General features: G+C 38.2%; 1 protein-coding gene across 9 annotated transcripts in view; it reads left to right on the forward strand.

Moving 5' to 3' along the window:
• Positions 1-16,155, forward strand: part of ARMC3 (armadillo repeat containing 3) — a 273,044-nt gene that overhangs the window by 245,149 nt on the left and 11,740 nt on the right. Inside the window, exon 17 of one of the 9 annotated variants that reach the window (XM_055296756.2) lies at positions 2,555-2,928. The exons of the other annotated variants lie outside the window; for them this stretch is intronic. Within the exon in view, the coding sequence (XP_055152731.2) occupies positions 2,555-2,594 (40 nt within the window). The 3' untranslated portion in view covers positions 2,595-2,928. Of the gene's footprint in view, positions 1-2,554; positions 2,929-16,155 lie in introns of those variants that run through there. 9 annotated transcript variants of the gene reach the window in all.

Raw genomic sequence — 16,155 nt, forward strand, 5'->3', positions numbered from 1 at the left:
AGGGATACAGAGGGTCCTCAATGAAACAGGTGACAACTGTAGGGCCCGCCCACCTCTCTTCCCTTCTCTCTTTCTCCCTCCACCTGCATGGTAACTTACTTGTACTTGCTTCCTTGCTTGCTTTTTTTTTTATGGCCTCACCTCTAACTGTAGCTTGCATGTGACCTTGGTCTGCTAAGGGACCAAATCTGGCCCCAATTCCAAAACAGCCTTTCAGTTCAAAAGCCTGGCAGCAATCAAGTACAATCTCTCTCTGTCTCTTCGTGCATTTTCAGGAGATGCAATCTTATTTTCACAGGCCATCCAGAATGTTGGCTGCCTCTGAGACAAGTGTTCCCCTTTAGTCCACCCAGCTATGGCGCTGGGAAAGACTCAGCCTTCTGCTCCCTTGCTAGGGACAGGCCACTTGACTGATGAGCAGCCACAGGACCCTATCGTACATATAGTCTCTCAGTCAAAGTGCACCTTTCCCTCTGGTCCTCACCCAGACGGGTGAACATATCAGCTTTCATCTTTGGTTCTTCTGCTTTTCTTGGCTTTTTAAAATTGTCTGATTTTTCTTACAGCTCAATCTGGTTCTTAATCCTAAATCTTTTGGGCAATCCTTCTGGGTGGGAACTCATTTTGTGTACTTGTGAATATCAAGCTGCTGATCCTCACACAGCTATAGTTTGCTTTATTGTGATATTTGACACTGATATTTTCCATAACACTGTGAAGCACTCACATCTTGATCTCATTAGATCCATGTCACTTTGTTCTATGGATAAATCCCTTCTTTTCTGGCCCTTGGTGCTATCTTCTCCTCCTTTGCAATACCGTACATATCAATGTTCTCCAGGAGTAGTACTCCTATTCCTACTCTCCATAGTTTTAGCTCCCACTCCAAAGCTGAGACCCTTCTCTTGAGTCCAGACCTGTGTGTCCAGTTGCCTGGTGGAGTCCTCTGCCCTGTCACTCTGAAGGCACCTTAAGTTCAATATGTTCCAACCTGAACTCATTGTTCACCGCAGCTCCCAAGCTCCCTCCCACTCTCTTCCCTGTGCTTGTTCATGTTAACCATATTCCCATACAATCACTCATGCCCAGGAATCATCTTGAAGTCCTTCTCATTTATCTCCAATATGGAATGACCAAGACAGTCCTATCCACTCTATGTCTTAACTCTCCTACATCTATTTGTTCCCTTCATTTTCACTTTTACTTCACTAGTTCAGGCCTTTATGTTATATGTAAATCACAGCAACCTCCTTATTGTACTGTAAATCCTCCCGCTTTCACATAGCACTCCATAAACCCGTCCTCCATGCATGCAGCCCCAGAGGTGCTAGCCCCCACCTTTTTTTTTTGTTTTTTTTTTTTTTGAGACAGAATCTCACTCTGTCTCTAGGCTGAAGTGCAGTGGTGTGATCCCAGCTCACTGCAACTTCCGCCTCCCAGGTTCGTGCAATTCTCGGGCCTCAGCCTCCCGAGTAGCTGCATTACAGGTGCATGCCATCATGCTCAGCTAATTTTTTTTTTTTAATTTTTATTAGAGATGGGGTTATGCCATGTTGACCAGGCTGGTCTCAAACTCCTGGCGTCATGTGATCCACCTGCCTTGGCCTCCCAAAATGCTGGGAATTCAGGCATGAACCACCATGGCCAGCTGCTACACACCTTTTTAAATGAAAGTTAGATCATATGACTCTGTCGAAAACAAAGTTCCCTCTCATCTTATAGCTGAAGCCCAAACTCCAAGCATGGCCCACCCTGGAATAGCCTTTCTTGTTTTGTGGCAAGTTCCCATTCATTCTTTATTTTCTTTATAGCTTTGTTTTTGTGAAGCCTTTTCTGATCACACCAGGGTAAACATTTACTTTATGCCCATTTTTTTGTGAATTTGGGTTTTTAATTAATTATATATTTAGCTATAGTTTTTCCTCACTTTCTCGAGGCTTAATTGACAAATGAATTATTATGTACATTTAAACATGATGTTTTGATATCTGTGTATGCTGTGAAATGTTTACCACGATTAAGTTATTTAACACTTCTGTCACCTCACAGAGTTCCCTTTCATTTTTTGTAGTTTTGTGGTGAGAACATTGAAGATCTACTCTCTTAGCAAATTTCATGTATACATTACAGTATTATTAAATATAATGTAATGTCCCCATGCTGTACATTAGATCTCTAGAACACAGCCATTAGTCATCCCGTGAAACTGAAACTCTTTTGTGAATGGATTCTATCTCATCCATAGCCTGCACTGATTTGTGTTGATTTATTTGTCTTTCTTACTGAACAATGAGCTGTTTGAGATCTGGGACCATGCCTTTTTTTTTATCTTTATATCCGTAGAGCCTAGAATAGTATCAGGCTCATCAGGGGCAGTAAAAAATTATTTATTGATTAAATATTAAAAATTAATTATTGAATGCTGTTTGTTGAAAGGAACAGATGTTTGACTCCTTTGTACCATGTCCAGGGAGAACAAATATAAACAAATGACAATAATTATTCCTTCTTTCTACTGTCTTCACTTTCCCTCTTTCTCTGCAAATTCTGGCAGCTCACTCCCCACTTCAAGACAAACCCTGAAGCACTCCTAGGATTTAAGAGGATTGTTGGCATGAGGGAGAACACAGAGACTTTGGATTCAGACACAACTGGGCCTTGGTCTTCTGAACTGTAAATGAAAATGATGATCCCTGCCTCAAAGAGCTGCTGTAAGAGGAGAGATGGTGTCAGGAAAGTGCCTGACCATCACCTAGCACACTTAGGGGCTCAATGTGTGTCCCTTCTCTCTTCCCTTCTTAGCCTTTGGTCCATTGAGGGGTAGATTAGCCATAGCCCTGTTGTCCTGTTGCCTATCTTTTGGTCAACCCTTCTTGTCTTATGACTATTAAAACTTTGGACTCCTGGAAATAGAATATTTTAACTGCATTCATCTGATAAGCCATTGAGAATATTTTATGTTAAAAAGAGTGAGACAATAGCAAAGACATGGGATCAACCTAAATGCCCATCAATGATCGACTGGGTAAATAAAATGTGGTACATATACACCATGGAATAGTATGCAACCACAAAAAAGAGTGAGATCATGTTCTTTGCAGAAACATGGATGGAGCTGGAAGCCATTATCCTTAGCAAACTGATGTAGGAACAGAAAACCAAATACTGTATGTTCTCACTTATAAGTGGGAGCTAAATGATGAGAGCACATGGACCCATAGAGGGGAACAACAACGCACACTGGGGCCTACTGGCGGGTGGAGGGTGGGAGGAGGGAGAGGATTAGGAAAAATAAGGAATGGGTACTAGGCTCAATACCTGAGTCATGAGATAATCTGTACAAAAAAAAAAAAAAAAAACCCATGACACAAATTTGCCTGTGTAACAAACCTGCACATATACCTCTGAACTTAAAAGTTAAAAAAAATGTAAAAGAAGGTCATAAAGGAAAAAAATAAATTAAAAATGTGAGAGATACTGACAAAGAATAATGAGACATCGAGAACCATGGAGTGCTACATTTTTGAAAGGGAGAGGAGAGAAGAGATGGGAAAGAAGATCAATTACATATGAAGTGTTCTAATATGGAGAAGAGAAAGGGAAAGTATGGATTTCTTTTTCCTGATGAATATCATTACCATGCAGCATGTAAACTTAAATCTCTGTCTCCTGGGTGACGAGGCACCATATTACTTTTGGTTTCGAAGGCTTTAGTTATACTCCCCTTCATGGCAAAACACTCATAGGAGACATGATTAATTCGTTCCCTGGTTATCCACTCTCCTCCTTCCTTAGTCTTCACCGAAACCAACATATCTAACATTTCTTCTAAAGCTTTTCCTTATAGAGGACATTTGAATGTAAACATTTAAAAATAGCATTCACTAGACCTGTTTGTGAAATGTATGATAAGTTCTGTCTACACTATTCTTTTGTATTCAGACCAGTTTTCATGAACGTTCACTTGGTTGAACATGAGTTTATTACACACATTTAAAAGTTAGTTGTTTTTCTGTCTCCTTTTTCGTATTCTCTTTCCACGCTGCTCATGTCTAGAGCCTTTCAGATATTTACAGCAAATGCTTTATTTAATACTTCTGCCACTCAATCTTGATCTACAGGATAATGATTTCCTAAAACATTTTTGTTTTTAAAATAATTTCCCACTACCCTCTTTTTAGCCATAACTTAAACTGTTGTTGCTTCTTTCCCCAAATCTTGACTACTAAAGTCTTTCAGAAACAGATATTGTCTCTTAGTCACATGTAAACACCTTCTTACCTTCTTTTCTACAATTCATTCATTCAACAAATACTTATTGAGCACCTTCTATGCGCCTGGAATTGTTCCAGTGCTGGAGATACAGCAGTAAACAAAAACCTTTGCCTTCATAGAACTTATATCGTAGTGAAAAGACAGACAACAAAGAAATATACACACTCACACACACTCACACAATCAGACACTACCCAGAACAAATCCTATCTCTACTTTGAACAATGCCTTGTTCCCATCCTTTTGGAATAGATTGGGTGGATTAGGACACCCAATTTGAATACATTTCTTTCAACATTGAACTCCTGGAGACTTTCACATCTTTATCACTCATGTGGAATTTATTGAATGCTTCCTGGTATTGTGATTATTTTCCACATAACAAAGTCTTCTTGCTTAAATTGAAACCCCAAGAGGGCTGGGTTCATGACCTGTATTTCTCCCACCAGCCTTGTCCTAAAATTATGTATTTAAATAGTCGATGGTATCAAAAAGGAGCAAGGGATTAAACTTTGAAAACGTCAATAAGCGATTTAGAGCCAGCCAACTATTCTATGTTTACCTCGCCCTCCTTTTCATCCACCTATGAATGTAGAAAAATAACCCTTAGAGCTTTGGATCCCACAGTAAATCCCTGTTTCCTGAGGTAGTTTTGCTAAAGTTTCTGCAGGAGAGGTAAAAGTTCTGCTGTCTTTAACCAAAAGCTGATGCTCTGAGAATTAATTTTACCAGAGTTAATTTTATAATTTCCAAATGTTTATTTCCATATGCATGAAATGAAATTTATTGAAGTACTGAAGTCCTTATTAATATAACCTGGCAGGCTTCATGGGAAAGAAGTCCAAAAGAAATGCTTCTATTTATAGCAATAAGAAACTACAGTTCAGGAGTTCCAGGAAATTCTCTTTTTAATCATTCATAAGATTGCATTTCCTGGAGGTGTATCAGATATTTTCTCCTTCATGCCAAATGACTCCTTGTTCTTACATCAGGCAGCACGCTCTGTGAGAAACACTCCTGCCTCTGTTTTGTAGGTAACTCTGAATAGTCACTCTATTCAGTGACTAAGTATTGGACTGACTGTTGGAACTGAGCTCTCCAATCTTACAACGCCACCTTGCAATTTTAGAAAACAGGTGAACCTATCTGTGCTTCCTGCACTTCTAATTGACCTTCCTACTGTTGGTGACTATGTATGTGACAATGTCCAATGTATTATTATTATTTTTTTACAAATAAGAGAAAGGGGTTAAGATGATCTCTCTGGGAAATACTAACTTTTGCTTAGAGATTTTATTAAAATGCATGGTGGGTGCATTCAATGATACATGATTAACCTTTCTACTTAGCTGCAGCAAATATAATATTTAATTAGAAAGTATAAAACTTTTAGTACTTGTTAAAACTAACATAGAGCTTTGTAATTCTCAAATAGCAGTTGACAGGATTATTTTTCTATTCTTTTCTTCAAAATAAAAAGAAAATTCATCTGGACCTCAGTCAATTCTTCCCTCCCACCTTGTGCTTCAAGTAACACTTAAAGATAAATAATTCCCAAACCCCCTAATTTACTGCTAGTGTAACAGATGCTCAATATGCGTGAGTATATAACAAGTGATTGACCGGGCATGGTGGCTCATGCCTGTAATCCCAACACTTTGGGAGGCCAAGATGGGCGGATCACTTGAGGTCAGGAGTTTGAGACCAGCCTGACCAACATGCTAAAACCCTGTCTCTACTAAAAATACAAAAATTAGCTGGGTATGGTGGTGAATGCTGGTAATCCCAGCTACCTGGGAGGCTGAAGCAGGAGAATCAGCTTGAGGCTGGGAGACAGAGGTTGCAGTGAGCCAAGATCACACTACTGCATTCCAGCCTGGGCAACAGAGCGAGACTTCGTCTCAAAAAACAAAACAAAACAAATCAAAACAAAACAGGTAATTCACCTGCCTGGTCTGGCCTAGCCCCATTTTCTTGATTTCTTGACCCTCTGACACATTTGTTATTTTAAGTTCCTTGTTCTCAAGAAGGTAACAAAATAAAAGCTGCAATCAAAGCTACTGTTTAATCTTAATATTGTCAGATCCTATTATAATGAACAAGGTGTGTAAGAAAATCTGCCCTCAGAAAGCAGGCTAATGTCACAGAGAGCAGTGTGGTAGATATTTAGATAAAGCAACAATTCTTTTTAATAATAAACAGAAGCATTTATTTGCATATCACTGGTTAATTGACAAAATTCTGCTGGAAAAATGGAAATGAACTAGCAGCAGTGTTGACTGCAAGTCAGGTATTAGAAACAGCATTGTGCTCCATGGAACTCCACCTACTCAAAGTCCCACCCAGGCCTCTGGAGACTTCTCTCATCATGCAAAAGAGCTAAAGTCCTTGGGCAGGAAAGCAGGGCTGTGGTCACGGCTGGGGTTGTAGGACAGCCTCCCAGCCCACACTGGAGTCACCAAACTGTTTGGAGTCCTGGAAACTTAGGTTCTCACTTCGTTCATTTTCATTCACTTCTGCCCAAAGTCACGTTTGGCCATAGATGGTGCCTCTTGATCTGTCTCTGTGTGACTGTGGGTCAGCTGAGAGCCTCTGTGCTTCAAAACCAAAAAGGCATCTATAATGGTATCATTTATTAGACTTGCACCTTGGTAATTTTTTTTTTTTTTTTTTTTGAGATGGAGTCTTGCACTGTCACCCAGGCTGGAGTGCTGCAGCTCAATCTCTGCTCACTGCAAGCTCCGCCTCCCAGGTTCAAGCCATTCTCCTGCCTCAGCCTCCCGAGTAGCTGGGACTACAGGCGCCTGCCACCACACCCGGCTAATTTTTTGTATTTTTAGTAGAGACAGGGTTTCACCGTGTTAGCCAGGATGGTCTCGATCTTCTGACCTCGTGATCCGCCCACCTTGGCCTCCCAAAGTGCTAGGATTACAGGCATGAGCCACCGCACCTGGCTGCACCTTGGTAATTTTTAAGGAAAAACAGCTAAAGCCAAAAACTGGAAAAGGATAGGCTGCATCCTGGCACAGCTGTGAAGTGAGGAGGCTGTGACTTCCCTGACCCCTGCATCTTCCCTTTTAGATTTCCGTGAGTTCCTTGCAAAGCTGCTCTAGTGAGTGGCCGTGGACATCCTCCCCACTGCTTCCCAGAGGGCTGTCCAGCCTCACTGCTGGTTCTCCCAATGTGGGCTCTCAGCTAGCAGTGGAAAGTAGAGAAAGTAAGCCTTGCCGAGGCACAAATGACGGATAAGCTGTTATTTACCAGCTCAGAAGTATTTTAACGAAACGATTATTGCCTCCTTTGCTACTGAAAATGTTCAAGTTTCTGTCAAGCTGTTTAGGGGTGTTTGGTGCAGAGTAAAAAGTGGGGTGCAGGTCATACCAGCATCCCCTAGGGTGAGATGCAGAAAGTGAATAAAGACAGACATTCCCTCTATGGTGTTAGAATATAAGTTGTGTAAAAGTAAAATCATAACTCTCATGTAAATATAAAGTGAATACACAGCAAGATTTATTTTAAAATTGATTTCTGTATACAATTCTATGAATTTTAACAAAAGTGGAGATTTGTATAACCATCATCACAATCAGGATACAAAACAGTTCCATCACCCCAGATAATTCTAACCCCTGGTATTTTCTATTGGTTCTCTGTTACTGTAGTTTTTCTGTTTTGCTTTGTTTTGTTTTTTTTTAGAGACAAGGTCTCACTTTGTAGTCCAGGCTGAAGTGCAGTGGTGTGATCTTGGCTCATTGCAACCTCCACTCACTGCAACTTCAACCTCCTGGACTCAAGTGATCCTCCCACCTCAGCCTCCCGAGTAGCTGGGACTACAGGTATGCACCACCACGCCTAGCTAATTTTTGTAAGGTTTCGCCATGTTGCCCAGGCTGGTCTGGAGCTCCTGAGCTCAAGCAATTTGTCTGCCTCTGCCTCCCAAAGTGCTGGGATGGCATGCGTGAGCCATCACCATGCAGCCACGCCTGTTAGTCTTTTTGAGAATGCCACATGAATACGATCATACAGTGTGTAACCTTTGAGACTGGCCTTTCCACTCAGTGTAATGCCTTTGAGATTCTTCTGAATTGTTTTGTGTATCAGCAGTTTATTTTGGAGTATTATTTCACTGTGTGGATATACCACAGTATATGTCCACTCACCTGTTAAAGGACATTTGAGTTGTTTCCAGTTTTTGTTGATTATGAATAGAGCTGTTATAAACATTCGTGTGTGTGTGAATGTAAGTGTTTTGTTTTGTTTTGTTTTGTTTTGTTTTTTGAGGCGGAGTCTTGCTCTGTTGCCCAGGCTGGAGTGCAGTAGCATGATCTTGGCTCACTGCAAACTCCGCCTCCCAGGTTCAGGCAATTCTCCTGCTTTAGCCTCCCGAGTAGCTGGGATTGCAGGCATGTGCCACCACACCCAGCTAATTTTGTATTTTTAGTAGAGATGGATGATGGTCTCTACTAAACGATGGCCAGGCTGGTCTCGAACTCCTGACCTCAAGTGATCCACTCGCCTTGGACTCCCAAAGTGCTGGGATTACAGGTGTGAGCCACCATACACAGCCAGTTTTAATTTCTGTTAAGGTAAATACCTGGGAGTGGGATTTCTGGGTTTTATGGTAACTGTATGTTTAACTTTATAAGATACTAGCAAACTTTTCCAGAATAGCAATAGCATTTTGCTTTCTCACCAGCAATGTATGAGAGCTCCAGGTGCTCTACATCCTTGCTGGCACTTGGGATTGTTAGTATTTATTTATCTATTCTAATATGTAAATAGTGGTATCTCATCATGATCTTAATTTGCATTTCCCTAATAGCTAATGCTGTTAACATTAGGTTCTCATTTTTTCATGTGCTTATTTGCCATCTTTATATCCTCTTTGGTGAAGTATCTGTTCAAGTATTTTGTCCATTTTTTAAATTGGGCTTTTGTTTTTGCTTTTTCTCAATTTTAATTTTAGGTTCAGAGGGTACAGGTGCAGGTTTGCTATGTGGGTAAATTGTGTGTTGCTGAGATTTAGTGTATGAATGATCCTGTCACCCAGGTAGTGAGACCAATACCAACAGGTAGATTTTCAACCCTTCCCCACCTCTCAACCTCCCCCACCCAGTAGCCCCCAGTGCACTAGTGTCTGTTATTCTAATCTTTATGTCCATGTGTAATGCAATGTTTAGCTCCCACTTGTAACTGAGGTATTTGGTTTTCTGTTCCTGCATTAATTCACTTAGGATAATGACCTCCAGCTGCATCCATGCTGCTGGAAAGGACATGATTTTATTCTTTTTTATGGCTGCATCATATTCTATGGTGTATACATACGACATTTTTACTGTTGATGGACATCTAGGTAGATGCCATGTATTTGCTATCATGAATAGTGCTGCAATGAACATAGGAGTACATGTGTCTTTTTGGTACAATGATTTATTTTCCTTTGGGTGTACACCCAGTAATGGGATGGCTGGGTCGAATGGTAGTTCTGTTTTAATTTCTTCGAAATCTCCAAACTTGTTTCCACAGTGGCTGAACTAATTTACAATCCCACCAACAGTGAATGAATGTTCCCTTTTCTCCACAACCTTGCCAACATCTGTTATTTTTTATTTTTTAGTTTTTTAGTAATAGCCATTCTAACTGGTGTGAGATGGTATTCTCATTATGGTTTTGATTTGCATTTCTGTAATGATTAGTGATGTTGCAGATTATTTCATATATTTGTTGGCCGCATGCATGTCTTCTTTTAAGAAGTCTCTGTTCATGTCCTTTGCCCATTTTTAATGGGGTCATTCTTTTTTTGCTTGTTGAATTGTTTAAGTTCTGTATATATTCTGGATATTTGTAGACCTTTGTTGGATGCATAGTTTGTGAATACTTTTCCCCATTCTGTAGGTTGCCTGTTTACTCTGTTGATAGTTTCTTTTGCTGTGCAGAAGCTGTTTGTTTTCTTACTGTTCAGTCTTGAGCATTCTTTGTCCTATATATGAGTCTTCTGTTGACCATGTGGCTTGCAAATATTTTCTCCCACTCTGTACCTTGTCTTTTTATTCCCTTAGCAGTATCTTTCTCAGAGCAAAAGTTTTTAATTTTGATGAAGTCAAATTTGTCAAAATTTTCTTTTATAGATTATGCTTTTGGTGTCATGTCTAAAAACTCCCTGCTTCTTGGTGAATGCCTTGAAAAAATACGTATATTAACATTTATATCTATAGAGTGTTTACATACATATATAGGCTAACCCTAGATCAAGAAGATTTCCTCCTTTGTTTTCTTCAAAATATTCAATGCTTTTAGGTTTTCTATTTAGGGCTAGCATTAATTTTGAGTTAATTTTTACATACAATGTGAGGCTTATGTTGAAATTTACTTTGCATATGAATGTCTAATTGTTCCAGGAACATTTGATGAAAAACAACATTTTTCTCTCTTGAATTATCTTTGTACCTTTGTCAAAAATCACTTGATGAATTCCTGCAGATCAAGTCGGCACAGACTAGTTTTTCTTTGCTCCTCCCTGCTAAATAGAATTATTAACCCTGGAAATAATGCAAGAGGCAAACAAAGGAGAACTCCAAAGGAGGCAAGAAGAAGGTGAACTGGCTGGCGACCCCATGACTGGGGAGAAAACACAGCAGCAGGGCATCTTATGTTCCCTCATCTAACAGAAGGCCCCCCAGCCTAGCAACAGAAAGCAACTAGCAGTCATTTGACAACACTAGGCAAACTCAGTGCCAATCACAAGGGGGTTGATTGGAGCCCCACTAACACTAGGAGTCTGGGTAAGCAAATGCCTCTTCTGACAGCCAGAGACCACTTTCCTTTTCCCCCTTCTACCCTTAGACCTTCTACCCCTACTCCTAGACCTGCCAAAAGATATCAAGGCAGCTGGGCAGGAGTAGCAAGAGGGACCTAGACACAGCAAGTGTACCTGAGGGGCTGACACTTGCTTCTCCCACCCAGAGATACTGGAGTGGCCAGAAGAGACCTGCTCAGCCCAGGGTGTGGCCAGCCTGGGAATCTGCTTTGTCCAAATAAGCCTGAGACTCCCTCTCCCACTGAGAAACACTGGGCAGGTGGGTGGAACCTGCAAGAGGGACCTAAGCACAATAAGTACCCTGGCACAGGGCACTCCTTTGTCCCCATGGCATTGAAGCTACCTTCTCTCACCAAGAGACATGGAGTAGGGGATGATAATAGGGAGACATCTTGCCACAAGGGTCTTATCCATCTTACACAGGCTGGGGGAAACCAGCCACAACAAGCCCCTGCCTAGGGAAGCCTCTGGGTCCTTGCAGCCCTGAAATACCTATCCTTCACAGAGAGTCCCAGAATGGGGAAACCCCTCGTATTCCTTCAGATAACACCAGGAGGGACCAGTGGAAGCCCCAGCAGCCTAGTTAAACCAAGCAGAAAAACACATACACTCACTGAATGTCTCTGAAAATTAACGTGTCATTGGAATCACTGCCTACAAAAGTAGTCCAGGACCTCTATACAGAACTCCAGGGAGACTGCTTACTAAAATAAATAAATAGACCCAGAGTTTCCCAATATAATAGACAATATATCCAGATAATGATCAACAAAAGACCTATCATATCAGGAACCAAGAAAATTACAATACCAATGAGAAATGACAATCAGTTAATGCCAACATGAAGACAAATCAGATGTTGGAATTATCTGACCTGGATTTTAAAGCATTCATAATGAATGTGCTTCAACAATCCATTACAAATGTTCTTGAAATAACCGAAAAAAAATAGAAAATTTCAACAACAAAAATAGCAGTTATAAAAAAGGAAACAAATAGAAATTATAGAACTGAAAAATATAATAACAGAAATAAAAAGTCTCACTGGAAGGATACAATAATAAAATCGAGATGATAGATGATAGAATCAGTGAACTTGAGGACAGAGCAGTAGAATTCACTCAACCTATATAACCAAGAGAAAAATTAACTGGAAAAAAAATGAACAAAGCCTCAAGGACTTATGGGACAATAATAAAAGATCCAACTTATGGGACAATAATAAAAGATCCAACATTCATATCATTGCAGTTCCAGAAGGAGAGGAGAGAGGGTAGGACTGAAAGAGTATTCAAACAGATAATGATCTGTTGAATCATCTGTTGGTGAAAGATATAAACCTTTTGATTAAAGAAGAGAAGAAGATTCTAAATAGGATAAACCCAAAGAAAACAACACTAAGTTTGTTATAATTAAACTTCTGAAATCAAAAGACAAAAATCTCTTGAAAGCAGCCGAAGAAAAACTATGCATTTCTTGTAGGAAAACATCAACTCATGTGACAGTGGCTTTCTTATTTGAAACTATAGAATCTAGGTGGAAGTGGCATGTTTTTCAAGTGCTGAAAGAAAAGAACTATCAACCACAAGTATCTAGTGAAACCATTCTTCAGCAATGAAGAAGACAAATAAAGGACTTCTCAGGTAAAAGAAAACTAAACAACTTACAGTTAGCAGGCCTATCCTAACAGATTGGCTAAAGAATGTTCTTCAAACAGAAAGGAAATGATGAAAGAATCCAGAAGGATCAGGAAGAAAGAGGAATGCAGTATATATATATATATATATATATATATCTCCATGCAGTAGACTATCCATTTCCTCATGAGTATTATAAGTCACATTTGATGATTGAAACAAAATGTATAACATCTGATACTTAAGACAATGATATTTTAAAGTAAAGGAAGTAAAGGCACCTGAAAGGAGGTGAGGCTTCCATACTTTACTTGAAGCAGTAAAACGTGGATACCAGTACACTGTGATAAGCCATATTTGTATATTGTAATATCTACTGTAACCACTAAAAAAACTATACAAAAAGCTATGCTCAAAAAGCCATAAATAAGTCAAGATGGAATCCTAAAAACAATGTTCAAGTAATACACAAGAAGGCAAGAAAAGAAGAGCCAGAGGAATAAAAACCAATTGAAAGACAGATTGGCAGAGTGGATAAGAAGTTACGATCCGACTGTATGCTGTTTAAAGAAACTAACTTCAAATTCATTTGACATAGGTAGGTTGAAAGTAAAAGGATAGACAAAAATACCACGTAAACATTAACTTTTTATGGAGCAGGAATGGGTTTTAAAATATCTTATAAATTAGACTACAGAGCAAAGAAAATTACTAGAAATAAAGAGGGACATTATATTAGTGATCAAATGAATTAACTTATGAGGAAGACATAATGATCTAATGTGTGTGAACCAAACAACAAAGCCTCAAAATAAATGAAGCAAAGAAAACCTGATAGCACTGAAAGGAGAATTTGACAAGTTCACAATTATAATTGGGACTTCAACACTGCCCCCAAACCCCAGCAACTGGTAGAACTTCTAGGCGGAAAATTTGCAAGGATACAGAAGATTTGAGCAACAGCAGCAACCAACAAGATCTCATTGACATATGTAGAACACTCTAACAATAACAGCAGAATACATGTTTTATTAAAAGTGCATGTGAAAATTCACGAATACCCTGAGCCATAATAAAAACCTCAGGAAATTTAAAATACTTGAAATTATACATAATATGTACAACAATCATGATAAATCAGATTAGAAATTAATAACAGAAATACAACAAGAAAATCTCTAAACAAGTGAAAATTGAATGATGCACTTCTCAATAATCCATGGGACATAAAAGGACATCTCAAAAAAAATTAAGAACATAGGACTGAAAGAAAATTAAAATAAAGCATATCAAAATTTGTGGGGCACACATTAAGGAGTGTTGAGAGGAAAATCTATTGTACTAAATGCTTACGTTAGAAACAAAAAGAGGTCTCAAATCAATAATCTGAGCTTCTACCTCAAGAAACTAGAAAAAGGAGAGCAAAACACTGCCAACACAAACAGAAAGAAGGAAATAATAAAGGTCAGAAATCAATGAAATTTAAAACAAACAATAGAGTAAATCAATGAAATAAAAATCTGTTTCTTTAAAAAGTTCAATAACTTGGGTAAACTTCTGCAAAGATGACAATTAATCAAAGAGAGAGGACACAAATTGCCAAAACCAGGAATGAAAGAAGGAATTATTACTACACACAATAAAGGATAATAAAGAAATGCTACAAGCAACTTAGTTCAGCAACCTAAGTGCAATGAATGGACCAATTATTTATCAAAAACTACAAACTACCCAAACTCACCAAAGATGAAAAAGACAACAGCCCTGTAACTATTAAATAAATTTAATTGATTAAAATTTTTTTCAAAAAAGAAATTTCTTGATCCAGATAGTTTCATTGGCAAATTTCACCAAACATTTAAAGAATTAACATCAATTCTACACAATTTTTTTCAGAAAATAGGAAAATAGAGGACACTTCTCAACTCACGAGAATCTAATGCCAATCTATTTGCATTAGGTTACTCTAATGCCAATACCAGACAAGGACATTACAAGAAAATTACAGATCAATATTCCTCATTAACACAGATCCCTAAATCCTGTATGAAATACTAGCAAATCAAATTCAGCAGTATATACAAAGAATAATTTATCTGAGCAACTTGAGGGCTTTATCCTAGGAATGCAAGCCTGTGTCATGCTTGTCAATCGATGTAATCCATCATATTAGCAGTATAAAGAGAAAAATCAACTTATATTAACTGACATGGAAAAAGCATTTGGCAAAATTCAACATCTACTTATGACGTTGATATGATAAAAATAAAAATAAAACTGTTGAAAAAAGGAATAAAAGGGAATTGCCTCAACTTGATAAAAGCCATCTACAAAATAATCTACAGATCACATCATACTTAATGGTAAAAGACTGCAAAGATCATGAACAAGACAAAATATCATCTGTTTTTGCCACCCCTGTTCAACATTGTATTGGAATTCCTAGACATTGCAATAAGGCAATTTTTAAAAGTTAAACAGATTGGAAAGTGTGGGAGAAAAAAAAACCTGTCTCTATTTGCGGACAACATGATTGTCTAAATAGAAAATCCTTAAGAAATCCACTTTAAAAAAAACTCTTGGAACTAATAGATGAGTTCAGTAATATGTCAGGATATAAGGTCAATACAGTCAACATACAAAAATCAATCATGTTTCTATATGCTAGCAATGAACAATTGAAAACCAAACATTTTGTAAATATTTTAAATAGCTTTAAGAAATGAAATATGAAATAAAAATGAAAGTGAAAGAAAACATATCCAAGACTTGCATATTGAAACTATAAAAACAATTACAAAAGAAATCAAGGAATCACTAAGTGAAGAGACATACCATGCTCAAATATTGGAAAATGCAAAATAGTAAAAATGTCGATTTTTCCCCAGTTGCTCTATAGATTTGATGCAATTCCATCAAAATTCTAGCAGGATTTTTTGTAGATATAAACAAGCAGACTCTAAAACTTTTATGGAAAGGTAAATAAACTGATAGCCAAAATAATTTTGAAAAAGGACAATAAAGTTGAATTAATCCCTACCTGATGTTAAGACTTACTATAAAGCTACATTAACCAAGATCAAGTGGTATTGGTGAAGGGATTGACACATCAATGAACAGAATACAGCCTAGAAATAGATGACAAAAGTAAGGCCAAGGAAGTTTTTAACTGAAATGTTTGTGAGGTAATAACATGCTGTTACAAGAAGTAATACAGAGCAATTCCATGTACCCTAAGTATACAATTTTGAAAACTATAAAACGATATTGTAACTAGGATATTGACATTGATACAATCCAATCATTTTATTCAAGTTTATTTTTCTTCTACATGTGTGTGTATTTAGTTTTATACAATTTTATCACATGTGTAGGTTTATGCCTCTACTAGCACAGTTAAGATAACGAATAGTTTCATCACCACGT

This window comes from Symphalangus syndactylus, chromosome 10 (genome assembly GCF_028878055.3).
Source record: "Symphalangus syndactylus isolate Jambi chromosome 10, NHGRI_mSymSyn1-v2.1_pri, whole genome shotgun sequence".
NCBI classification, from domain to species: Eukaryota; Metazoa; Chordata; class Mammalia; order Primates; family Hylobatidae; genus Symphalangus; species Symphalangus syndactylus.